Raw genomic sequence first — 24,868 nt, 5'->3', positions numbered from 1 at the left:
GGACAGTGGCGGGGCAGTGATCCTGCCCCTTGGCCCCTGCCACCTCCAGCGACCTCTCACAAACTGTCCAGATACCTGGTCCCCAGGGAACTGGGGCAAGGGTCCCTAAGGGGAGGGCTGGGAAGCAGTCCAGCTGTGTGGCACGTGGTTCTGGGCATCGACCGCCTGTCCCTCAGCACGGCTGGGTCCCTGCCTTTGGGCCACTGTCAACAAGCTCCGGCTTCCTGTCCCCTGCCCCCAGCGCAGGTATTTAAGGTCTGAGAGGAGCAGACGTGAGGTGCTGAGGCCGCCCCAGTGGTGGCACCAGAGCCCTCCAGGGCAGCAGACCCAGGGCCTTCCCTCCCAGCCGAGTTGTTCATGGATTTTGTCGCGGGAGCCCTCGGAGGTAACAGACAGGGACGGAGGGTGTGCAGGGCGAGGCCACTCCGGGTTCCAGGAGGGCTGAGGCAGGGCAGCGCTCTGCCCTAGCTGGGGGACAGCTCCTGGCAGCAGTGGGTTTTTTTTTTTTTTTGAGACAGAGTCTCGCTTTGTTGCCCAGGCTAGAGTGAGTGCCGTGGCGTCAGCCTAGCTCACAGCAACCTCAAACTCCTGGGCTCAAGCGATCCTCCTGCCTCAGCCTCCCAAGTAGCTGGGACTATGGGCATGCGCCACCACGCCCGGCTGATTTTTTCTGTATATATTAGTTGGCCAATTAATTTCTTTCTATTTATAGTAGAGACGGGGTCTCACTCTTGCTCAGGCTGGTCTCGAACTCCTGACCTCGAGCAATGTGCCCGCCTCGGCCTCCCAGAGTGCTAGGATTACAGGCGTGAGCCACCGCGCCCGGCCCAGTAGCGGGGTTTGAGGAGCTCACTGAAGGGCTGTGGGAGCGGGAGGAGACAGTAGGCTCTCCGGGAGACAGAGGCTGCGTACAGCCACGGCGACCCAGCCCTGGGAGGGGGAGCAGGTGGTCTGCACGGCCTGGGGCGTGGGCAGGAGGCTGAGGGCAGGCTGGGGACCAGGCTGTGGGCCAGGCGTGGGGGCCGTCCGTTGGGTGGCCGAGGGTCATTGCCATCTGGGCTGGGAGTCCTTGGCTTGGAAAGGATGACGGAGCCACAGCCTGGGAGGCCCCAGGGGAGGGCGGAGAGTGAGGGACACAGGCCTGGGTCCTGGAGACCCCCGACCCTTCCACCGCTCTGGCCGTGTGTGCCCGGCTGGGTCTCCGGGGAAAGGGCTTTTTGCAAAAGACCCAGAGAGGCCTGTAATCCTAGCACTCTGGGAGGCCGAGGCGGGCAGATTGCTCAAGGTCAGGAGTTCCAAACCAGCCTGAGCCAGAGCGAGACCCCGTCTCTACTGAAAATAGAAATAAATTAATTGGCCAACTAAAAATATATAGAAAAAGTTAGCCGGGCATGGTGGCGCATGCCTGTAGTCCCAGCTACTCGGGAGGCTGAGGCAGGAGGATTGCTTGAGGCCAGGAGTTTGAGGTTGCTGTGAGCTAGGCTGATGCCACAGCACTCACTCTAGCCTGGGCAACAAAGCGAGACTCTGTCTCAAAAAAAAAACACACAAAAAAACAAACCCAGAGCGACCAGCAGCCCCTTGGGACACAGGCTCAGAGGCCATCGACCCTGCAGGCTGCAGGGCTGTTTTGAACAAGGCACCCAAGGCCTTGCTGGTCTTGTGACATAGCAGTGGCAGCATCGAGGCTTCTGGGAACAGCGCCCGGGAGAGGGGAGGAGCTCCCTGCCAGCCAAGGCCAACTGCTCCCTCCCGTGTCCTTCCTCCAGAGCCCTCGGGGAGGCGTGGGTGGAAGGGCCCCTGCTCTGTGCCTGGCCCTGGGCCTTGTCCTGGAGGAACGCTAGCTCTGCAGGTGGAGACGGCATGGGTGGGGCAGCAGCAAGACCATCTGTGATCAACACCTTTCTGGGCACGGAAGTCAGGGAGGGCTCCAGGGAGGCGGTGATGCTGTGGTGGGGTTTTGAAGGGCGTGCTGGAGTCCAGTGAGGTGTGTGAGGGCACTTCTGCCCAAGCCACTCGGTCTTTTGCTCATCCGCACCGTTCTTTCACTCATGCGTGTGTATGGAGGGCTGGGACGCGCAGCGGATGGGCCACAGCCCGTGTGCCCGGCGTCCTCCCACGGCCTTCATCTCGCCCCCTCAGGGTAGGGCACGGTCCCCCCAGGCACCAGCCTGTTCCTTCTCTGGCTTGCCCCTTGGACATCGAGGCCCTGGTGTCGGGGAACAGGACGGTGGCACCCGGGCGCCCCGGCAGAGGGCGAAGGGCCCTGGTCCAAAGCCTGGGCTGGCGCCTGAGGCCTCTGCAAGCCGTGGACTCTCGCTGCACTGGCTCTAGGCACCAGCGGCCCCAGGAGCTGCTGGCTTGTCACAAAGCCTGGGGCGCCCGGGGCCCTCCTCCCACCGGGGCTGAAATGTGCAGTCACCTCCCGGCTCGCGGGCACACCCCACACCCTCACAGACTGCTGGCTCGGGGCAGGGGTCGGACCAGAAATTCTCCCGGACACCACACTGGCGGGGAGGCTGAGGAATGTCCTTGGCTCGAGGCGATGAGGGCAGGCCACACTGGGCCAAGACTCAGGCAGGAGGATCGTTGGCGAGCCTGGCGGAGCTCACCTGGAGGCTGCTCCCCACCTGCAGCGTGGGGCTGCTGCCCGCATGGAGGGCCGTGCAGACCAGACGGGCGGGGGCTGCTCTCGGCGGGCACGTCCTGAGTGCGGCTCGTCCCGCTCTCCTCACGGGCTCTGCTCTCTCTCCTCCAGGTGTCTGCGGTGTTGCTGTGGGCTACCCTCTGGACACGGTGAAGGTGCGGCAACGGGCACCCCCACCCCAGCGCCCCTCAGCATGTCCTGCACCCCGTCCATGGCCAGAAGACTTTGTGGAATGCTAATCAGACCCGGCCCTCTCCTGCTCACACCCCTTCAATGGCTCCCCATGGTCCCTGGACTATTTCAGTCTCTCTCAACCCCAGGCCTCAGGTTTCTCACCTTAAATGGGGCTCATTGTCCCCGCTCTGCTCGCAGACCAGCATGACCGTGACAAGCACGGTGACTCCGCCCTTCCCCGGGGCCTGCTGAGCATGCCCTGGGCCTGGGACCACCCGTCCTGAAGCCCCCTTCTCCCCTAGGTCAGGATCCAGACGGAGCCAAAGTACACAGGCATCTGGCACTGTGTCCGGGACACGTATCGCCAAGAGCGGGTAGGCCTGGGGCCAGGGGATGGGCGGGGGGCCAGGGAGGGGGACGCCGGGCCTAGCCCTGCCATGGCCGGCTGCGGGCGATGCCTCAGCTCTCACCTTCCGAGTGGGAACAACTGTGCCGGCCCCATGGGCTCTTCCAGTGTGGACGAGGGGCTCGGAAGCAGGTCCCTGACCCCAGCAGAGGGTCTGGAGGCGGCCCGTGAAGGTTGGGGAAGGGACCCATGTGTGGCATTTCTGTCCCCTCCAGGGCAGGCACTCCCGGAAGGCAGTGCTGGGTGGAGTCATCAGGGGTCTCAGGGTCCTGCTCAGAGCCCACCCAGGGAAAGGACTTGGAGGCCCTTACCCAAGTGCACCCGGGGTTCGGAGCAGCCGTGATAGAACATGCCTGTTCTCTGTCACCGTCATCAAACAGCTGCCCGTCAGGCCTGGCCCCACCCAGCCTCACAAGTAGAGTACTGTGAGCCAGGTGACAGCTGAGGAAAAGGGCCCTGAGGCCGAGACTTGCCCAGATCTATCCGAGCCCAGGCTGGGCTCCCTTGGGCGGCCCCTCCTCCCGCCTGGCCCTGGCCTGACTCGCGCCCGTCCGCCAGGTGCGGGGCTTCTACAGGGGCCTCTCGCTGCCCGTGTGCACCGTGTCCCTGGTGTCGTCTGTGTCTTTCGGCACCTACCGCCACTGCCTGGCCCACATCTGCCGGCTCCGGTACGGCAGCGCCGAGGCCAAGCCCGCCAAGGCCGACATCACCCTCTCGGGATGCGCCTCCGGCCTCGTCCGCGTAAGTGAGGCCTCAGAGAGGCTGAGGTGGGGAAACTGAGGCGCGGTGAGGGCAGACTGGAGGCCACGCATGGAGCCAGGGGACGGTGGGTGTGGAGCTAGTGTCCGGCCCAGGCTCAGCAGCGCACGGGTGAGGGGTCTCGGCTGTCCTGCCGCGCAGTCCGGGGTGGGGGTGGGGGCTAAACAAAGGGACCGTCCCTGCCGGGGTCTGGGGACCCAGAGAGACAGGAAGTCACCTAGCAGCCACCACGGGGAGCTGAATAGGCATGCCCGGGGGCGCTGAGATGCCTGGACACAGTCAGCCGCTGCCAGACACTTGGCGCTCCTCATGGCCAGGCGTGCCCGGCCGGCTGCTGGGTGAGCGCCGTGGAGGCCAAGGCAGCCGCGGTCCCTGCCTCCTGGGGCTCACACTCCAGCGGGGAGCCAGGCTTGAACCAGCACGGCACCACCGGGAGCTGCCGCAGGGCCTCCAGGGAGACCGAGGAAGGCGTCCAAACACATGCAGGCAGCACGGAGGCCAAAGGCCTGGCCAACTGGTCCAGAGGACCAGGCTCCACTCCTGGTTCTTTTTTATTCTTTTGAGACAGAGTCTCACTCTGTTGCCGGGGCTAGAGTGAGTGCCGTGGCGTCAGCCTAGCTCACAGCAACCTCAAACTCCTGGGCTCAAGTGATCCTCCTGCCTCAGCCTCCCGAGTAGCTGAGACTACAAGCATGTGCCACTATGCCTGGCTAATTTTTTCTATATATTTTTGGTTGTCCAACTAATTTCTTTCTATTTTTTTTTTTTTTTGAGACAGAGTCTCGCTTTGTTGCCCAGGCTAGAGTGAGTGCCGTGGCATCAGCCTAGCTCACAGCAACCTCAAACTCCTGGGCTCAAGCAATCCTGCTGCCTCAGCCTCCCGAGTAGCTGGAACTACAGGCATGAGCCACCATGCCCAGCTAATTTTTTTCTATATATTTTTAGTTGTCCAGCTAATTTATTTCTATTTTTAGTAGAGATGGGGTCTCACTCTTGCTCAGGCTGGTCTCGAACTCCTGACCTCAAACGATCCTCCCTCCTGGGCCTCCCAGAGTGCCAGGATGACAGGCATGAGCCACCATGCCCGGCCTTGGCTCCTGGTTCTGACTCTCGTTAGTTGAGTGACCATGGGCCAGCATGGGAACGTCTCTGAGCTTCTGTCTCTTCTTCTGTAAGAGAAGAGACAGCATGATGGGAATTAAGTGATGTCAGGAGTGTAAACTCCCAGCACCCCCCCCCACAAAATGGCAGCTAACATTAGTGACACGACCGTATTACTGATACGGTATTTACGTTCTCGAACCCGAGTCACAGGCATTTACTTAGCTCCCTGACATCACTGTGGGCAGCGTGAGGCCCACGAGGCCAGGGCCAGGGTGTGTGGGCGGAGCTGCAGGTGCCGCCCCATGCCTGCCTCCTGCTCCACTCCAGGTGTTCCTGACGTCACCCACTGAGGTGGCCAAGGTGCGCCTGCAGACGCAGACGCAGCAGCGGCGGCCCTCGGCCTCGGGGCCTTCCACTGTGCCCCCGCTGTGTCCTGCGCCTCCTGCTGCATGCCCGGCGCCCAGGTACCGCGGGCCGCTGCACTGCCTGGCCTCGGTGGCCCGTGAGGAGGGGCTGCGCGGCCTCTACAAGGGCAGCTCGGCCCTGATGTTCCGGGACGGCCACTCCTTCGCCACCTACTTCCTCTCCTATGCCATCCTCTGCGAGTGGCTCACCCCTGCTGGCCTCAGCCGGCCAGGTGAGTGGGGCCGGGGCCCGGGTGGGCAGGGGCCAGCCCAGCGGGAAGAGCAGGGTGAGGCGAGGTCGCGCTGCATGCTGGTGCCCCGGCGGGGACTTGAACCCAGGGCTCCCGCCTCCCAGGGTGGGAGCCCCAGTTCCCTCAACACTCCGGGCCAGGACAGACCTGCTCGGGCTCAGTCGCTGTGTGGCCTTGGACAGGGCACACCTCCCTTCCCAAGTCTCAGTTTCTGCACTGGCAAAATGCGGATGGGCCGGCAGGGAGCCAGGGTGCCCGTCGGGCTCCCAGCGAAGGCCCTTGGTCTCCCTGCAGATGTGCTGGGTGTGCTGGTGGCCGGAGGCTGTGCAGGGGCGCTGGCCTGGGCTGTGGCCACCCCCATGGACGTGATCAAGTCGCGCCTGCAGGCGGACGGGCAGGGCCAGCAGCGCTACCGGGGCCTCCTGCACTGCGTGGTGACCAGCGTGCGGGAGGAGGGGCCGCGGGTCCTTTTCAAAGGGCTGGCGCTCAACTGCTGCCGCGCCTTCCCCGTCAACATGGTGGTCTTCGTCACCTACGAGGCTGTGCTGAGGCTCACCCGGGACCTGTTCACGTAGCTCGTCCCGACCCCCCAGCAGCCAACCGGCCAGCAGCTGCCAGAGGTGGTGGTGGCTGGACGAGGAAAGCGGAGTGTTGCTGGGGTCGGGCCCCCACAGGGCCACCAGCCGGGACAGCTGGGCGCCTCCCTGTGCTGGTCACCCGAGGCCCGAGCTTGGCCTGCCCAGCCACCGACCACAAGAAGGTCCAGGGGCTGATCTGCCGTCAGCCGGGGTTGGCCTGAGGGTCACACGAGCCAGGGAGGAGCGGGCCTCAGTTACGAGCGCATGTCACGTGGAGTCGGTCGTCATGTGGTCAGTTGTCCGTGCAGCTTCCCTATGGCCTCTGTCCCGACCCACGCCTTCGGAATATCCCTGCATAGGCCCGGCCGCAGGCTCCGCACCCCCTACCCCATCCCATCCTTCTGCCCCCACTGCCGTTTCTCCCATGCTCTGCGCGCACTGTCCCCTCAGAGGCGGGCACAGCTGCGCCCCCCACCAGCCTGGGGGCTGCGGTGAGCCTGCTCTGCCGGGCTGCCACCGTGGGTGGCTCCAGGCCCGCCTTGTTCCCTGCACCAGGCCGTGCTGAGAGGACCCTGCCAGGACAGCCGTGCCCACCTGGGCTTTGGCTCTGGCAGGGGCCTGGGGTCACCGTCCCTGCCCAGGAACTTCGTGCACCCTTGCTCACACCCTCGCTCTGCCTGTAGATGCCGCGCCTGCCCGTGAAGACCCCAAAGGCCCACTGGGAGCTGTTGTCAATAAAAGGTTTCTCGGTTTCTGAGGCGGCTCAGTGGTGTTGCTCCTGGTCCGTGGTCTGCTGGCCCCTTCCCTGCCTCCAGCGCATCCCTGGACCCCCGGGGGCCTGGGTCATCCCGGCAGTGTGGGGCCATGGCCCGCCCAGCTCCCGTCCTGCTGGACATGCCCCCAGCCTGTGTGGCCAGAACTCCCTCTGTGCAGACGGGCACCTGAGGCCCCGCCCGCGCCCTGGCTGGCTGTGGGGTCCTGGCCTGTGGCTGAGCCCTGCAGCAGGGGTCTGTTCAGCATGACGTCCACGCTCCTCAACATCCGTCCCAAACCCACCTGCTTCCTGAGTGCGACCTGGCTCCAGCCAGCCCTGGCTGTGAGCCGCCCCCCCAGAGGGGTGGAGGTGGGAGGGTGCCAGGCACCTTACCCGGATTATCCCAGCAGCCTGACACTAGCAAACAGCTCAGGGAGGGAGAGGGGCTCGCCCGACGCCACACAGCTGGGAGGGGCAGGTGGGACTTGGTGAGCTGGCACACACCTGCCTCGACTACTCTCACGCGTAGACACCGGCCCTGGCTGAGTCTGTGCACCCGATGCCCACCAGTGTCCTGCTGAGCCAACCCTCCATTCCCAGGGTGTGGGGGAACCCTCTTCCCGTGTCATGCTGGTCCCGTATTGGCTGAGCTTGTGGGTACCTGACCTTACGCCCTGTGCCCTTTGCCAGAGATGCCCTCCCCCGCCCTGCCTTGCTGACTGCCCCTCAGGCATCACCTCCTCTAGGAAGCCCTACCGCCTCACCGCCGAGCTTTCAGGTGTCTCCTGCTCTGCTTCCATGGGGACCTGGTTGGTTGTCTGTCACTCATCTGCCCCCAAGCCCACTCCGAGCCTGTGAGCTGCCCAAGGACAGGATGTAGCACCTGGGCTTGGTGCATAGCAGGTGCTGAGGGCTGTGGAATGAACGATGAGTGGACGGATGGATGGAGTCCTGCGTTAGATTCCTGCAAGCACATCCAGCTTGGAGTGAAAGACGCTGAGATGCTCCGGCCAAATGCTGGGAAAAAGCACCAGCTAGTAAAAATTTTAAAGAATCCCTCAAACCCTGCCCACATGGCTGAGACTGACCTCATGCCTCACCCGCAAACACCTGCTGGGCCACCGCCCTGTCCCTCCTCATCCAGATGAGCCCTTGCTTAGAAAACTTCAAGAAGCCACCGGTTTTTAGCAAAATGTGGAGGAGATGCGGGAGCCCTGCGGCTCTCCTCTGTCCTGACCAGCCACATGACCGCTGACCACACTTGTCTCGTCTTGGAAGGAGGGTTACTGGCAGCACTGCTGGCTCCAAGGGTCCTAGTCCGGGAGGGTGTATTGGCTCCTTCTGAGCAGCTGGCTCACTGGGCTGTCACCGGTGAGGTGGCTTTGCAGGAAGGACCCTGTATGTACTCTCCCTACAACCTGTTTGTGGCAAGGACCTGCCCCCTCTTTATTTATTTTTTGAGACAGAGTCTTGCTTTGTTGCCCAGGCTAGAGTGAGTGCCATGGTGTCAGCCTAGCTCACAGCAACCTCAATCTCCTGGGCTCAATCAATTCTGCTGCCTCAGCCTCCCGAGTAGCTGGGACTACAGGCATGTGCCACCATGCCTGGCTAATCTTTTCTATATATATTAGTTGGCCAATTAATTTCTTTCTATTTATAGTAGAGATGGGGTCTTGCTATTGCTCAGGCTGGTTTCGAACTCCTGACCTCGAGCAATGTGCCCGCCTCGGCCTCCCGTGAGCCACCGTGCCCGGATAGTCCCCTCTTTAAAAATAGAGAAATGAGTCAGGGTAATCCTAGCACTTTGGGAGGCTGAGGCAGGAGGATCGGTTGAGGTCAAGAGTTCAGGAGTTCAAGACCAGCTTGGGCATCGGCGAGACCTAGTCTGAAAAAAAAAAATTTGCTGGGAGTGGTGGCTCACGCCTGTTGTCTCAGCTTCTTGGGAGGCTGAGGCCAGAGGATCCGCTTGAGTCCAGGAGTTAGAGGCTGAGGCTGCAGTGAGCTATGATGATGCCACTGCACTCCAGTGCCAGTGACAGTGTGAGACCCTGTCTCAAAAAAAAAAAAAAAAAAAAAGAGGAAGTGAAGGATCTGGGAGGAGCTGACCTAGAATCACACAATCTGGCGACAGCGGGGTCCTCCCGTTACGCAGCGCTGCCTTAACAAAGCCAAGGTGGTGCTTGCAATCACAAATGGGAGCTAAAGGGCGGCCCCTAGGCTCCCACAGAGGCCCAGAGCGTCTGCGTCTGGGGAAATGCGGGGGAGCGGTCTGCCGTTGCAGCGTGGGCTGGAGGCTGGAGGCCAGAGGCAGGCCTGTTTCCTGCTCCACAGCCACCCCCTACCAGTCCCACCCTCAGCCCCAAAAGCAGACTCAGCTGCTCCTCCCAGCAGGCTGGGGCCGTGCGGCGAGAGGCAAGCTGGGCTGGCACCACGTGGCCGCAAGTTGGCGTTGCCTGCTGGAGTGAGGACTGCTCCCCCAGCACTGCTCACCACAGAGGGCTGAGACTGACCTCACGCCTCACCCCCAACACCTGCTGGGCCACCGCCCTGTCCCTCCTCATCCAGATGAGCCCTTGCTCAGAAAACTTCAAGCCACCAGTTTTTAGCAAAATGTGGAGGAGGTGCGGGAGCCCTGTGGCTCTCCTCTGTCCTGACCAGCCACCTGACCGCTGACCAGGGCACTGCGCAGACCCTGAACACCGGGCAGCACTGCTTGCTTTCACAGGGCAGGAGAGGGAGGGCCTGAGCGGTTAGTGGCTTGGCCAAGGTCACACAGCTGGTGAGGGAGGAGCTGTGTGGGTGTGTTCCTCCTTGGGCCCAGGCCCCACCCAGGCCCTGCCAATAGACGCTCTGGCTGGTCCGTAACCGAGCCCAGCAGCTCTCCCGCCCTGGGGACTGCGCACGTCGGCCCTTACTGTATCCACATATGTGCACCTGTGACTTAGGTATGAGGGAGCCACCTGGCTACACCACCCCGTGCAGGAAGCTCGTCCACACTGGCCACTGCATCCAGGTGGGCAGGGGCTGGGGCCTGGGAGGCCCAGGGGGAATGGAGGCTGGGAAGATGAGACCTAGGTGAGCTCATACTGTCACTTGAGTGGGGACTTGAACTCAGAGCTCCAGCCTCCCATGGTGGGAACCTCAGTTCCATCAATTGTAAAATAATCCCTGTGTGTGTGGAGGCAGGAACACCAAGAGTAGGGCAGACCCATTCTGTCACAAAGTCACACGTGGCCTTGGACAAGTCATGTCCCCCCATCCCAAGCCTCAGTTTCCCCACTTGCAAAATGAGGATGGGCAGGTAGAGTGAGCCCTGGGCCCCATGAGAACGGGGCTTGGCCCAGCCCCCAGTCACTACATGGCAGTGCCTGAGCGGCCATGGCCGGCCTCCTCCTCCACAAAATGAGGACAACATCTGTTTGCGTTCCCCACCAGGCAGCTGGAAACATCCAGTGAGGTGAGAGAGGGCCCTCGGGGGAGGCTGTTGGGGCCACTTCCCAGCGTGAGCAACTGCAGCCCGGGCTGATTCCTGGGAGCCCGCATCTCAGCGCTGTGTGGTTTCTCAGACTGCGAGTTCTCACCCCCAGATGTGACCCCAGCAGACTTCAGGCCATTCCCCGAGGGGCCAGGGGAGGGGCCTCGGCTCCCTCTTCAGACGTCCCAGACAGAGCACAGCCACGCGGGCAGGCAGGAGCAAAGGAAGTTTATTTACTCCAACGGGCAAAGCCGTCAAGAGGAGACCCAGACATGTCAACCAAGGGCTTTCCCTGAGATGTGGCCTTGCTTTTCCAAGCCTGCACGTGGTTTGTGACTCCAGGCAGCCTGCCCACAGACACCCGAGAGGGCCTCAAGGGCTGACACCGCGCTTTTCTAGCCATGTCCGCCGCTGGGGACACAGCCAGGGCACTGCTCTGCTGACTTCTACACCAGTCTAGTGCCAAAGCAAAAGCCACAGTCTCTCCTCAGCATCGAACACAGGCAGGGTGAAGCCACCTCTGGTTTCTGCAGGATGGAGTGTCGAGGATTATTTGGTGGGCAAAAAATTAGTATACTAAAGGAAAGAGCATGATTTCTGGAGTGGAATACATGCATGGTCTGGAGTTTAGTAAGTAAACTGAGAAGTTTCACCTGCAAGACTCAATTTAATAAAAGTTGCCCAATTCTGTGCAATATTCAACGGTAAAAGTAGCTTTTAAAGCTGGGTGGTTTCTTAGTTAAATGTTTAGCAAAGCTCTTAGTTATTATTATTTTTTTTGGCATGAGCTGAATTACATCTTGTGCTCATTTAGCTTCCCTATATCAGTTTTTCAAAACACTTTTTAGCTTTACAATAATGACATTTTGATTCCATATATGCATACATAGAATAGTTTTTTGTAGCATAGATTTTAACAGTATATTTGGAAGCCTGGGATGTTTCCAAATGGACAGTCCTCTGTGGGTCACGGCAGGCTGGCCAGGGGACTTCCAGGCACGGGCTCCACTCCCGGGGTTGCTTTGTGGGAGAGACTCCAGCTGGATTCTCTATCTGACCATGCAAAGTTAGCTAGCACCCTTATCACCCCACAGTGTCTTGCCCACAAGAGACAGAAGTGATGATAGTCACAGGAAGAAACAGTCTTGGAACACTCAGGGGGCTTGGAGACATCAGGCCCAGTAATTGCAGTGTGACAGAAGTCTACAGGTAGCAGTGCTTTGATTGGGCTGGGATTACTGATACGTGACATCTTTTTATATGCATATACAAAATGAGCGTTACTGAAAGTCGAAGGAGAGCTTCCGGGGAGTCATGAACTCTCTCACTATCTCATCCGTGACCTCCTTGCGCCGGGCCTGGTGCTCGGCAATCAAGGGCTGCAGCACGTCGATGAGCATCTTCTTGAGCTCGCCGGTGAGCATGGCTCCACTGGTGTAATCCTGCGGGGGAGGGGGGACAGAGGGGCTGAGAGATGGCCGCTCCCTCCTGCCTCTGGACACCAACTCAGCCCACAGCACCCTATCTTTCATTTCTGTTACTGTGACAATAACCCACACCTTACACTTTTCCTAAAATGACTGAAAACCTGGCTCTGCTAAGCAGCTAAGACTGCCCGAGCACACCAAACAAACCATCATCCTGTCAGCCTGCTTGGCTTCTACAAAATCTGTGATTTTATTTTTCCTGATCGCAACAAATGCTCATTAAACAAACTTAATGAAGTACTCAAACAACAAAGAATCGGCAAGGTAAAGAATGAAACACCCTCAATTCTAATACTCAGAGGTTGATGAGCACTGCCAACATTTCACATTTTCTTTTAGTTTTCTTCCCTGTGTGTTTTATCTAAACATAGTTGATCTCTCACAGCATTTCAATTTGGTGTCCTTTACTCACTGCCGCAGGCATGTTTTCCTATGTCACTAAAACTCAAAGTAGTTAACGCCTATACAATAATCCGTCCCATAACAATTCTTTTCTCTTTTTTTTTTGATCGAAGTGAGCACCTATAACAATTCTTATTTACAGAATTGTTGTACAGAGTCTGTTTTGAACTTTTTTGCTATTATCATTTTGAACATTTTTACATGGAAAGCTTTTTCTTCTTCTTTCATCTTTTTTTTTTTTTTGAGACCAGGTCTCACTCTGTCACCCAGGCTGGAGTGCAGTGGCCTCATCATAGCTCACTGCAACCTCAAACTCCTGGGCTCAAGTGATTCTCCTGTGTCAGCCTCCTGAGTGGCTGGGACTATGACAGGTACAAGCCACCACGCCCGACTAATTTCCTACTTTTTAATTAAAAGAGACCGGGGTCTTGCTCCTGCTCAGGCTGGTCTGGAACTCCTCACTTCAAGTGATCCTCTGGCCTCTCCTAAAAGTGCTGGGATTACGGGCGTGAGCCACCCCACCCATCAGAAGCTTTTCTTTATTCAGGATTATTTCCTTTGAAAAAATACTAAGAATTGGAATACCCGAGGCGAAGGCTGTGAACATGTTTTGGGCTGTTGGCACTCAGGGCCACACCGCACACGGAGCCTGTGCCCGTAGATGCTCCGCTCACGAGGGCGTGACCTGGAGCCTCTGGTATGCGGTCGCTGAAAACCCGGTCAACAGCAACACAAACCCCCCTGCTAATTCCATAGGTGAATTGTTTTAACTTTGATGGTGTAAACGTATATTTCTCTGATGACTAGTAAGATGAAATCTTTTTGTGTGGCTACCAAATAAATAGAAATTTGTATTTTCTCTTTTGTGATTTGTTCAAGAGGTTTTTCGGCATATGATTAAAAAACACAAGTGACCCTACTCAGTTTTCATCTCATTTCAGTTGAGCACCTGTTCCTAAGGCCCAGACACTGAGGAAGCTCCAGGCGCCCCCCCAATGCCCAGCTTGGGGGTCCCCAGGCCCCGTGTGAGTGAGTGGGGGATGGTGTCAGAGGCTGGGGCTGAGCGGGCCCTCAGGGCTCCCATCTCACCTTCCTGATCTGCTCAAGCTTGTCGTCATCCTCAAGGAAGAAGGTCAGGTACATGAAAGACACATCCACGTCACAGTTGCCCCCAAACTGCCTGTGCTCCTCGATGGTGTCTCTCCCTCCAGAAAACGCATGCTTATTGACCTGTGCCAGAAGAGGACACACAAATGCTTGTCAGTCCTGCCTGTCCTGCACCTGGAAACTGGCCGGGAGCCCAAGTGCTGGAAGTCAGGTCAGTGAGTGCTGTCACATTCCGAACCACAGGCAGGCTGGGACCCACAGCTGGCAGAGGGTCCCACACAGTTCCTTCCTGGGGAGGGGGAAGGGGAAGGGGAGAGGAAATGAGCTTTGAAGGCCCCTCTTCTCAAAGACCCCAGAGAACGGAGTTGGGAAGACCAAAGCACTACCTGGGCTGAAATTTTAGGAAAATGTCCTAAGTATTCTCCAATGATGAGCTTCAAAAAAGGATGAGTAAAATTCATGTTCAGAGAAAAGGATGACCAGGAAGGGCAGCCTACTCCCTGGGACCGGGGAGCTAGGTTAACAGGGCACACGAATGCAGGACCCAACCCCAGCTGGGCTTCTGCCTTCTCTACAGTGAACATGAGAACAAGGAGACATAGGATGAGGCTAATGAGGGAAGCGAGACACGCGAGGCGCCTGCTGTCAGGAAGGGCCTACGCACGGGCCTCCACTGAAAAATAGGCAAACTTCTGGGAGCCAAAGAAAAACTCAGAAACTAACAAAATGGCCTTAGGAATCGCCTAAGATAAATTTGATAATCTTGGAGTAATTAGGGCCAAGAGGTGGGGAAAATAAAAGCCAGGAAGGACAGATAAAATCCCTTTAACATTCTTTCAACGGGTATTTGAGAAACCTACTATGTACAAATGTCATACAAAAAAATTTTTTTAATGGTAAAAAAGGGTGGGAAGAGTCAATAAATTCCAAGTTGCTATGTTTAGTAAGTCTATCCAGAAGGATTCCAGAGCAGATTACTAACTGGATAATTTGGGATTATCTAGAAGCAGCAGATGGATGCTAGGGGTAAAGGTCACCAGGAACAAGTGAGGTCTGAAGGAGCCCATCTCCTTTCTGGAGGGGTGTTGCCAGGAGGCTACTCAGGGAAAGTAGAAGTTGCTCAAGAGGCCTGGGCAGGGCCTTGCACAAGGGGAGTTGGCGCAACGTGGCTGGCTGGTAGGGCATCTGGGAAGCTAAAAGAATAAAGGTAACAAATGGAAGTTTGCCTTCTCTTTATGCAAACTATGGAGACTACCAAATAAACAGGAAGAAGAAAAATCAACTAGTACTGGCCTCTCCTAGGGTCGAAAGGCCTGGTGGAGTCACTGGCTGTGTGGCAGCCCTCACACCCCACCGTTGCTGGGCCTTGGAAAAGCAGCTCCAATGTCAGGAAGAAAGTCTAAAAACAGTCTCCCAGACTCCAAGGGCAGTTCTACGGTTACTTAAAAGGGCAGTTCCCAGCCCTTTGTCAGAGACGAGAACAAGGAAACTCACTTCTGCTGCACGTTTTCCAGGATGCTCAGGCACTGCCCAGTACCCACGTATTATTCCTCCCTGGGGCAAGCCCCTTGTCCTATGGTGGGCACCCAGCAGATGTGCCTGCCACATGGGGTGCAGGGGGAGGCTGTTAGGATTATTACAAACATTTTATCCCCAATAACCTAAAGACCTCTGTTACTGCTTTCTCTGCCTTACAGGTGAAGAAAACCAGACCCAGAGTGTCAAGAGCCTGCTTCGTGTGGCAGGGAGTGTCGGGGCTGGGCTGACTCTTCCTAGAACCCCAGGCTTCCGGATGCTGCTGAAGAACTGCGAGTGGCTTAGGTCTGCCGCGTGTCAGATCTGGCCAGTGCTCAGTAGTGCTGGGGCAATAGTTTGTCAGGCCTGACTTAGGAAAGTGGGTTTGGGATAAGGTAGAGAACAGTCCTGGTGGCACGGCCCAGAATGCTGCCACCAGGATCTAAGATGATGGAAGAGGTGAGCACTGTGTCTCTGAGTGACAGGAAACGATGCCAAGCAGGAGCCTGGGTTGAGGGGCAGAACCCTGGTTTACCCACAAAGCTCTTAGAGCCAGTGAGCTGCAGCTGCTGAGCTGTAGCCCAAGGTCTGCGCTGGGAACAGGGCCTGAAGGGGCCCTGTGACCAGAGATCATGGGTGGGTGGCCAGGCTGGCAACCTCTGTTATGGATATCTGTCCTTGTCCTGTAGAAGAGATCCCTCATTCATTCATGCATTCATTTATTTTTAATTTTTAGACATGGTCTCGCTCTGTTTCCCAGGCTAGAGTGTAGTGGTGTAATCATAGCTCACTGCAACCTCCAACTCCTGGCCTCAAGCAATTCTGCCTCAGCTTCCTGAGTAGCTGGGACCACAGGTACACCACCATGCCCTGCTAATTTTCTATTTTTTGTAGAGATGGGGGTCTCACTCTTGCTTAGGCTGGTCTTGAACTCCTGGCCTTAAGTGATCCTCCCTTGTTGGCTTCCCAAATGCTGGGATTACAGGTGAGCCACTGTGCCTGGCCGTAAGATCCCACTGAAAAAGGCTGCCTGTGAAAGGTGCTGGCTGACTCTGTGGGCTCTGGCAGGGTCCTGGGACAGGCCAGGAGACCCATGTTTCTGCTCATACAGTACTAGGCTGTCCAGCTGTTTGCTGAACTCAAACCTTAAACTAGGGCGGTATGCCGCACTTCACACTTTTCACAGGTGATCTCGGGCAAGACCCACGGCAGTCTGTGAAGCCAGAACGACTGCTCCCACTTCACAAGGACACCTGGAGAGCAGAGGCCTGTGTACAATGTGAAATATGCTTGGTCTTTGCTGCTGACACAGAGCTCCCAAATTCCTTGTACTTTCCTGAGTAAGAAGGGTGATAGGAGCATCTTTTGTTATAATATTAGGCTCCTAAAAACTTTGAGTGATAGGAAAATCTTTTTAGTCTTTTTTTTTTTTGAGACGGAGTCTCGCTTTGTTGCCCAGGCTAGAGTGAGTGCCGTGGCATCCGCCTAGCTCACAGCAACCTCAAACTCCTGGGCTCAAGCAACCCTGCTGCCTCAGCCTCCTGAGTAGCTAGGACTACAGGCATGCGCCACCATGCCCGGTTAATTTTTTCTATAGATATATTAGCTGGCCAATTAATTTCTTTCTATTTATAGTAGAGACAGGGTCTTGCTCTTGCTCAGGCTGGTTTCGAACTCCTGACCTCGAGCAATCCGCCCGCCTCGGCCTCCCAGTGAGCCACTCAGTGAGCTACAGCTGTGACCAGCCATTTTTAGTCTTTTGATCACACCAGAGATTATGTGAATGAGGTGACTTAGGGCGGAGCCCCAGAAAGCCTACAGGTGGGGCCAGTCACCAGAAAGACCAGGTGATTAGAGGATTTGAGGGTCAGATCTTCCAGCCCCACCCATCTGTCCCTGGGAAAGGCAAGAGGAACAGGCGGCTGGAGACTGAGCTCAGTAGAGACTCCTGGACAGAGATGTGCTGAGCTGCACTCTGGGAGAGTGGTGCGCCCAGAGATGGCACAGAAGCCCTGCGCTGTGCATGCCCATGCCCTGCCCTACCCATCTCTTCATCTGGCCGCTCATCCGTGTCCTTTGTAACAGCCACGATAATAGACCAATAAATGTGTTTCTGTGAGCCATCCTAGAAAATTAATCAAACCCAAGGAGAGGGTCATGGGAACCCTGGTTTGTAGCCAGCCAGTGAGAAGAACGGGTGGCCCAGACTCTTGACGGGCATCTGAAGTAGGGGCAGTCTGCCGGGACTGGGCCTCCAACTTGTGGGATCTGGCACTGCCTCCAGGAAGACAGCATTAGAATTCAGTTTAATTATAGGATATCCACTTGGTGTCCTCTGGAGAACTGCTTGGTGTGGGGAAAAATCTCTGATACACCTGGTCACAGAAGTGTTCCGTGTAGATTGATAAGAGGGGAAAGAATGGATTGCTGTGTCATCTTAGAATCCAGAAAACCGGGGCTCTGCAGTCTAGGAGGACCTAGGTTCCCATCCTGGCCCTACTGCTTCCCAGCTACGTGGACATAAGAAGGCTGCTGGACCCCTGAACCTTGCTTTCCTCAACCACAAATGGACACAGCCTGCTAGGGAGGGTGTCAGGATTCAGCTGGATCACACAGCAAAGCCAGCTGCATCACTGTACTGCTTCTGTTCATCACTGTACTTTTCAGGAGGAGGCTTGAGCACATACTCTCCCTCTCTTCTAGCAAGGAGATTCTGATTCTGGAGCTGCGGTTGGGCGGAGGATCTACAATGAGGGCCGGGCGGGCCTGACCTCATCCCATTCTATAGGCTGCTGGTGGCCCTGGTGACCCTTTGTCTACCTGTGTGGTTCCTAGCTCCCATTCACTGTTCACCCAGCCCTCCAGGTCTTTGCTGGTCTTTAAGTGGATTAAAAATGCTCCAGAGCCATATGCAATTATTGCAAAACAACTTCTCAAAAGCAAAAACAAAACAAACTTCTCAAAAACAAAACAGATGACTTCTCTTATGGCCCTTCCCTCCCCTTCCTCTGCACTCTGTGCTCTGGAAGTTTCAGCTAGAAGTGAAAGGGAAAGAAAAAGTCCCAATTACACCAGCTTCAAGCTGAGGGGGAGAGTTGGAGGTCATTCCCTAAAGGAAGGATTTTAGATGAAGGTTTTCCCCATTGTCAACCAGAACCTGCTTGGGATTTTCCAGAAGGGTCAGAGGCCTGGCAGTGATTCAGACGGTTGCATTACGCGGCTAACATACAGTTCCCATCACTCTGCAATCACTCCTCCCGCAGACATATGCTTGTTTCCAGGGAAATGGCTTTGCGTAATAGTGAAGGGATTACATGTATGCTGGCAGTTCAGAACTGAGCAATAGTCTGGGGCCCTGAAAAATAAGGAAGCTCAAACTAAGTTCTAGTTCTAGTTTCTCTGGTAACTTGACAAATATTTACCGAGTGCCTGCTGCATGCAGCACTCCCAGGGCTGGCAGGACTGCCCTGTTGAAGGTCATTTCCCAATTCTGTGTCCCTCAGCAAGAATGTCTATGGGAGAAAATCAGCACCTAAACCCCCTTAGCAATGGCGCTCATTTCTGGGCGCAGACGGCTGGTCCAGTGGGTGATCCTCTGAGCTGCACCTCTCCATCTCTGAAAGGAGCAGCACTGCTAGCTCCCAGAGAGAATTAAGAAGAGCAAACATAACTAAGGCACCTGGCCCAGCATCTGGAACACAGAGCGTGCTCAAAAATACACGAATATCTTTGCTATGTTTAATAACATCCACATTGATTATAACTTTAAGCTAACTGCCATGACTTTGCTTCTACAATACAGTGTTAGTAAGAAAAGCAGGGAAAACAATTCAGAGTTTTACCTAGAGGAAAGGGCACAAACAAAACAAACGCACCTGGTGTCTGGGAACAGGGACAGGCTGCCTGCAGTGACGCAGGAGCACAGCTGGCAGCCCTGGAATTCAGCACTGCTATGGCAGCCGACGCCGAAAGGACTGAGCAAGTGGGGGGTATGTGTCCCTGCTCTCATTGGCAGGCTCTGCCCGGGGCACTGCTCACCTTGGTCTTGATCTGCTTGGCGGTGTCGATGAGGAAGATGGAGGAGTTGGGGTCGCTGGCACTCATTTTGGTCTGGGCGCCCTGTAGGGCGGGGAAGAAGGTCGAGTGCAGCAGGGCTGGTTTAGGATAGCCGATCCTGGGGGCGACGTCTCTGGTCATTCTAAAGTAAGGATCCTGTGGGGAGAGGGGGTCTGCTGAGGACAGCTGGTCAAATGGCCGGCTTCTAGCCACTGAGCAGCCCCCGAGAGGATCTTCACAGAAGACGCTCAAGCTTCCACTCAGTTTACAGAAACCGGCTCCCTCTTCCCCTAGGACCAGTCAATGGCTCCCTGCCCCGCTGAAGAGTGCGAGGAACTTGCTGCCGGCACCCCAGACTCACAGACCCAGGTTTTTTTTTTTTTTTTGAGACAGAGTCTCGCTTTGTTGCCAGGCTAGAGTGAGTGCCGTGGTGTCCGCCTAGCTCACAGCAACCTCAAACTCCTGGGCTCAAGCGATCCTTCTGCCTCAGCCTCCCGAGTAGCTGGGACTACAGGCATGCGCCACCATGCCTGGCTAATTTTTTCTATATATATCAGTTGGCCAATTTATTTCTTTCTATTTATGGTAGAGATGGGGTCTTGCTCTTGCTCAGGCTGGTTTTGAACTCCTGACCTTGAGCAATCCGCCCACCTCGGCCTCCCAGAGTGCTAGGATTACAGGCATGAGCCCCCGCGCCCAGCCACAGACCCAGTTCTGCCTGCTGACCTGGTCAATGGCACACGGGATAAGGCACTGGATGTCCGTCCTGTCACCGAAGATCTGTGGGAATGAGCTGCTGAAGGAGGGAGCAGCCTGGATGGCAGGAAAACTGATCTTCCCTGAAAGCAAGAAAAGAGCATTTGATGCATGAGACCAATTCCTTTTCTGGTTAACTAATAAAGGAATCAACAAAAATAGGTTTTCTCCCCATTATAAAATAGCCAATAAAGAAAACCTCAAAAATGCAAAAAAGTAAAAAAACCCAAAAAACTATAGTCCCAATTAATGTCCTTTTATCCATTTTCTTTATATTTTACTTGAGGTATTTCAGTTGTGATTATACTATATTTAGTTTTTTCCTTCCTTTTCACTTCGTAGTGTTACCCACATCGTTATCAGACACGCTCTATTCTGTCCATGTACCATATTACTTCACGATTCTCTAATTATTGGGCATTTAGGTTCTCTATCTTTAATTATCATAAATTATGATGAATACTTTGGTATACAAAGCGGTTTTCAGTATTTTGGGTGTTGCTGATGTAATTACTGCCCATTTCAGAATGAGACACCCCGTGTCCCTGGGGAGACTAAGAGGACGGCAGCCATCGCTGCCAGCACCATCGTTAAAAGCACAAAGCAGCGGCCACTCCCCGGATAAAGTGCCAGGCTCCGCCCAGGGCCAAAGTTGTCCTCATAGTTTTCTTTCTTCTAAACCTTAAAATGGATGACTGAGGAGAGGACAGACTTGTATCCTGCAGTGCGGCCTCACATAGCTCAGGAAAGTGGCACAGTGCATTTTGTGCCAGGGAAAACCACGTCTGGGGATCCTATTTTAAGAGACAATTGCAAATGATAACATCTCAGAGACACTTTAACCCTGGCGTTTGTCTCCTCCTGAACTCAGCTCCTGTTTTGGCGGGAGCGGGTGGGGTGCGCAGGCGGCAGCAGCCCCTTACCGATGCAGTCACTGTCCGTGAAGCCGAAAATGCCTTTCACTTGGTTGAAGGTAACGTGCTTCTGAATCTTCACCACGTTCTTGTAGAAGCCTGGGCTCATCCTGCAAAGACAACTGGAATCAAACCCCAAGCTGGAGGGTGGGCTTCCACTGAGGGCAAAGTCACAGCAGTTAGAACTGGATGTCAACAAGGTTCAGCACGGGCCAGACACTGGGCCACAGACACAGCCTGGGGACCACATTGTGGTCGACATGTGAGCACCAAGAAGCTGTGAAGAAGCCACATGTAGGCAAAGACACCTGCAGCAGGCAGAGCAGACAGACTCTTACCTGTGGAGCTGACTGGGGAAGGTGGAAATCAGCATGGAACCAGGGTGAAGCAGACACGCAAGTGAGGCCAGAAGAGAAGCAGATTCAGAGGCCAGTGGCTCACACAGAACAGCTAAGCTCTGCCAGAGCCAAGCGTTCAGCGGGCTGGAGAGCTCCAGCTTGGAGCCTCGGAACTTTTCTGCTGAGACATACGGTGTCGTGGGAGACTGTCTGCCTGTTGCTGCATGACATATATGACGGAAACTGATGGGCCCCAGGAGGAGGAGGAGGGTTTGTCTTGGGCAGCTTGTCCTCCCAGCATCTGGCCCCCACTCCTCCTCCACTGTGGGGCAGTCCTGCTGTCTGCCCAGGACTGACCCCATCCCTAGCAACAAGGCTAGACCACAGCGGCTGACTCAAGCAACCTGACTCTCTCTTCTGGATGATGAGGGGTGTGGATGCAAGGCCTGGATCTTGGCAGCCAATCTGCTACCAGAGGGAATTGGGCTGAAGATGAAGCAAACAGAGAAGGGGCAGAACCCAGAGTGGCTTCTTATATTGTACCTTCTGACTACTACATTCGGCAGCTTTTTCTCTAGACCCTACCCTGTGCCGGCCACTGTAAGGACAGAAAGAAAAAAGCAGCAAGGTGATATTTCCTGTGTTTACCTTGTGTGGCGGGAGCTGCGCTAGGTGCTGATCACATGTTAACACGCCCGATCCCTTCAAGTAGCAGCGTGGCCTCCGCTGCACAGATAAAGCTGAGCTCAGAGCAGTGAAGGGTCATAGTCACTGGCCTGGTGAGTACAGGAACTGGGCTCTGAGCCTAGGCCCACCTGCCCCAAAGCCCGTGCTTTTCTCACTGCATCTCACAGCTTCTGGTGACAGTGAATACACCTGAATGTCTCCCAGAAACAGGTGACTGACCAGGTGCCTCCAGCGAGCATCTGCCCCTCGCACTCAGATAGGGTTGACAGCCGGAAGAGACGTCAGCCAGCAACATCCACTGAGTGCTTCCCAGGGCCAGGCGTGCTTGGGGCTCTCACGCGCAGTAACTTGAGCCCTCAGAAACCCTGCGGCACAGGCACTCTCACCTCCTGACCTTCCTTTATCCTCTGCCCGCCACTGCTCGATGGTCACCATCGCCCTGCTGACTGTTCGTTGACTCTCCCAGTCTGAAGACAACTCGGGACAGTTGTTGGGATAATGTTTTTTTGTTTCCTGCTGTGTCCCCAGCATCAGCCTGGCATACAGTAGACGCACAATACATATCTGTACAACAAAGGAGCTGAGCTGAGCAGGCAGGGAGTTCTTCCTGTGCACATGCCACACAGGGGGTGGCTGTCAGGGTCTAGCCCAGGTGAGCACTGGCAACCTCTGCTATGCTGTCTCTCACCAGCATGCAGCTCCACTCACAGGAAAATGGGGGCTCAGAGATGTAAGGACATGCCTAGGGGAACAAAACCACGCGGGGCAGCGCTGGGTCTGAACTCCTAGAGTTTTCAGACTCCCAGCCCAGTGCCTTTGCATTACTCACTGCCTCGGCAGGAAAGCCTCTCTGGGGCCACATGCAGGGGCCAGAAACACGCAGGGGCATCTACACTGACTGCTGTCCTCGTGGAGGCCTCACTACTTTCCTCCTACTCAAAGAGAGGGTGACAGCTGGCTACATTGTCCCAAAAACACAAAAGGAGATTTATTAAGCCAAATATATAGATTTTGAGTTAAATTCAAGAAAGAAAAAGTGGTTGGGCACAGTGGCTCATGCCTGTAAACCTAGCACTTTGGGAGGCCAAGATGGGAGGATTGCTTAAGGCCAGGAGTTCAAGACCAGGCTAAGCATGAGTGAGATTCATCTCTCCAAAAAATAAATAAATAAAAGTAAAAAACATAGCCTGGCACAGTGGCATGTGCCTGTATTCCCAACTGCTCAAGAAGCCAAGATGGGAAGATTGCTTGAGCTCAGGCTTCCCAAAATGCTAGGATTATAGGCATGAGCCACTGTGCCTAGCCAGAAATTCTTTTTTTTTTTTGAGACAGAGTCTCACTTTGTTGCCCAGGATAGAGTGAGTGCCGTGGCATCAGCCTAGCTCACAGCAACCTCAAACTCCTGGGCTCAAGCAATCCTCCTGCCTCAGCCTCCCAAGTAGCTGGGACTACAGGCATGTACCACCATGCCCGGCTAATTTTTTCTATATATATTAGTTGGCCAATTAATTTCTTTCTATTTATAGTAGAGACGGGGTCTCGCTCTAGCTCAGGCTGGTTTTGAGCTCTTGATCTTGAGCAATCTGCTCGCCTCGGCCTCCCAGAGTGCTAGGGTTACTGGTGTGAGCCACTGCGCCTGGCCAGAAATTCTTAAGTAAAGTTCAAAAACAGGATTTAACCTTTAAAACATCTCTCATAACTTTAGGTTCAACATAGAATATAGGCCAGGAGCATTGGCTCATATCTGTAATCCCAGTGCTTTGGGAGGTAGAGATGGGAGGAGAGGATTGTTTGAGCCCAGGAATTTGAGACCCTAGGAGTTCAAGACCAAACCTATGCAACATAGTGAGACTCTGTCTCTGAAAAAAAAAATTAAACAAATATAAAATACTTTTCTAAGGAAATGTATCACAGATCCTTTTGGTTAACATACTGTCTCTTTACTCCATGTTTGTAAAGAAACATGCATCCACCCACTAAATTATATTCATATTTATTATAGGTATTTATTTGTTCCTATCTCACCACCAACGTGTAAGTTCAGTGAGGTAGAAACTTGGCTTTGCTCCTGCTGTCTGCAGGTCCAGGAGGGTTCCCACTACAGAGAGTACAAATACAAGAATCACGTGATTTATCCATTTAGTGGGGCGGGTGGATGTCACACCGTGGCAGGAGACACTGAGTGCTGGGGGATTGGAGAGGAGGATCTAAATCTGACTTTGGGTAAGGAATGGTCCCAGGAAAAGGTGATACTTGATCATGCATTTGGAAGAAAGTATAGGAATCAGCCAAGCTGGGGCCGGCGGGTTCAGAAGAGTGCACGGGAATTGTCTGGGCAGAGCACAGTGTGTACAAAGGTGAGGGATGTGGAACTGCAAATTGTTCCACCTAGTTGATGCCAGAGAGGATCACAGGGGCCAATCACAAAAGGGCTTGTATGCTAAGTGAAGAGTGAGGACTTTCTCTCCATCATGTGATGACAGAGGATAGGGAAAGGCATGCGAGTGGGAGGCGAGATCAGACCTGTGTTTTAGGTGATAGCTGGCTGGTGGGGGATGAAGGGTGTGATGGGCAGGGGTGGGGTGGGGAGAGGCTGCATCAAAGGACACCAGTTGCTGTGCAGTGTCTGCAGTGCTGCCTGGCCTTAAAAGGAGGAGCCGAACCCACAGCATGTCTGTGCTGAGGTTCAAGCAGTTGAATCAGGTTGTTTTAAGAAATCGGGTGATGGCCAGGTGCGGTGATTCACACCTGTAATCCTAGCGCTCTGGGAGGCCGAGGCGGGTGATCGTTTGAGCTCAGGAGTTCGAGATCAGCCTGAGCAAGAGCGAGACTCTGTCTCTACTAAAAAAATAGAAAGAAATTAGCTGGACAACTAAAAATATACAGAAAAAAAAATTAGCTGGGCATGGTGGCGCATGCCTGTAGTCCCAGCTACTCGGGAGGCTGAGGCAGCAGGATCACTTGAGCCCAGGAGTTTGAGGTTGCTGTGAGTTAGGCTGACGCCACAGCACTCTAGCCCAGGCAATAGAATGAGACTCTGTCTCAAAAAAAAAA

General features: G+C 55.2%; 2 protein-coding genes across 4 annotated transcripts in view; one reads left to right on the top strand and one right to left on the bottom strand.

Annotated features, from left to right (window-relative positions):
- Nucleotides 1–266: 266 nt before the first annotated feature.
- SLC25A47 (solute carrier family 25 member 47) lies at nt 267–7,077 on the top strand. The gene is made up of 6 exons (XM_012747121.3): nt 267–385; nt 2,759–2,802; nt 3,124–3,195; nt 3,786–3,968; nt 5,418–5,727; nt 6,040–7,077. The coding sequence occupies exons 1-6, from the start codon at nt 358–360 to the stop codon at nt 6,318–6,320; spliced, it is 918 nt and encodes a 305-aa protein (XP_012602575.2). The 5' UTR covers nt 267–357; the 3' UTR covers nt 6,321–7,077.
- Nucleotides 7,078–10,763: 3,686 nt separating this feature from the next.
- WARS1 (tryptophanyl-tRNA synthetase 1) overlaps nt 10,764–24,868 on the bottom strand; it is a 41,067-nt gene continuing 26,962 nt past the window's right edge. For all 3 annotated transcript variants that reach the window (XM_012747094.3, XM_076003719.1, XM_076003718.1), the window contains 5 exons: nt 20,799–20,899; nt 19,846–19,958; nt 19,102–19,275; nt 13,531–13,671; nt 10,764–11,994 (listed from right to left, as the gene is read on the bottom strand). In XM_012747094.3, the coding sequence (XP_012602548.3) occupies nt 11,833–11,994; nt 13,531–13,671; nt 19,102–19,275; nt 19,846–19,958; nt 20,799–20,899 (691 nt within the window). In that variant the 3' untranslated portion in view covers nt 10,764–11,832. The remainder of the gene's footprint in view (nt 11,995–13,530; nt 13,672–19,101; nt 19,276–19,845; nt 19,959–20,798; nt 20,900–24,868) is intronic.

Source organism: Microcebus murinus, chromosome 6 (genome assembly GCF_040939455.1).
Source record: "Microcebus murinus isolate Inina chromosome 6, M.murinus_Inina_mat1.0, whole genome shotgun sequence".
Classification (NCBI taxonomy): domain Eukaryota; kingdom Metazoa; phylum Chordata; class Mammalia; order Primates; family Cheirogaleidae; genus Microcebus; species Microcebus murinus.
The sequence above is the reverse complement of the archived record's forward strand: the minus strand, read 5'-3'. Positions and strand labels throughout refer to the sequence as shown.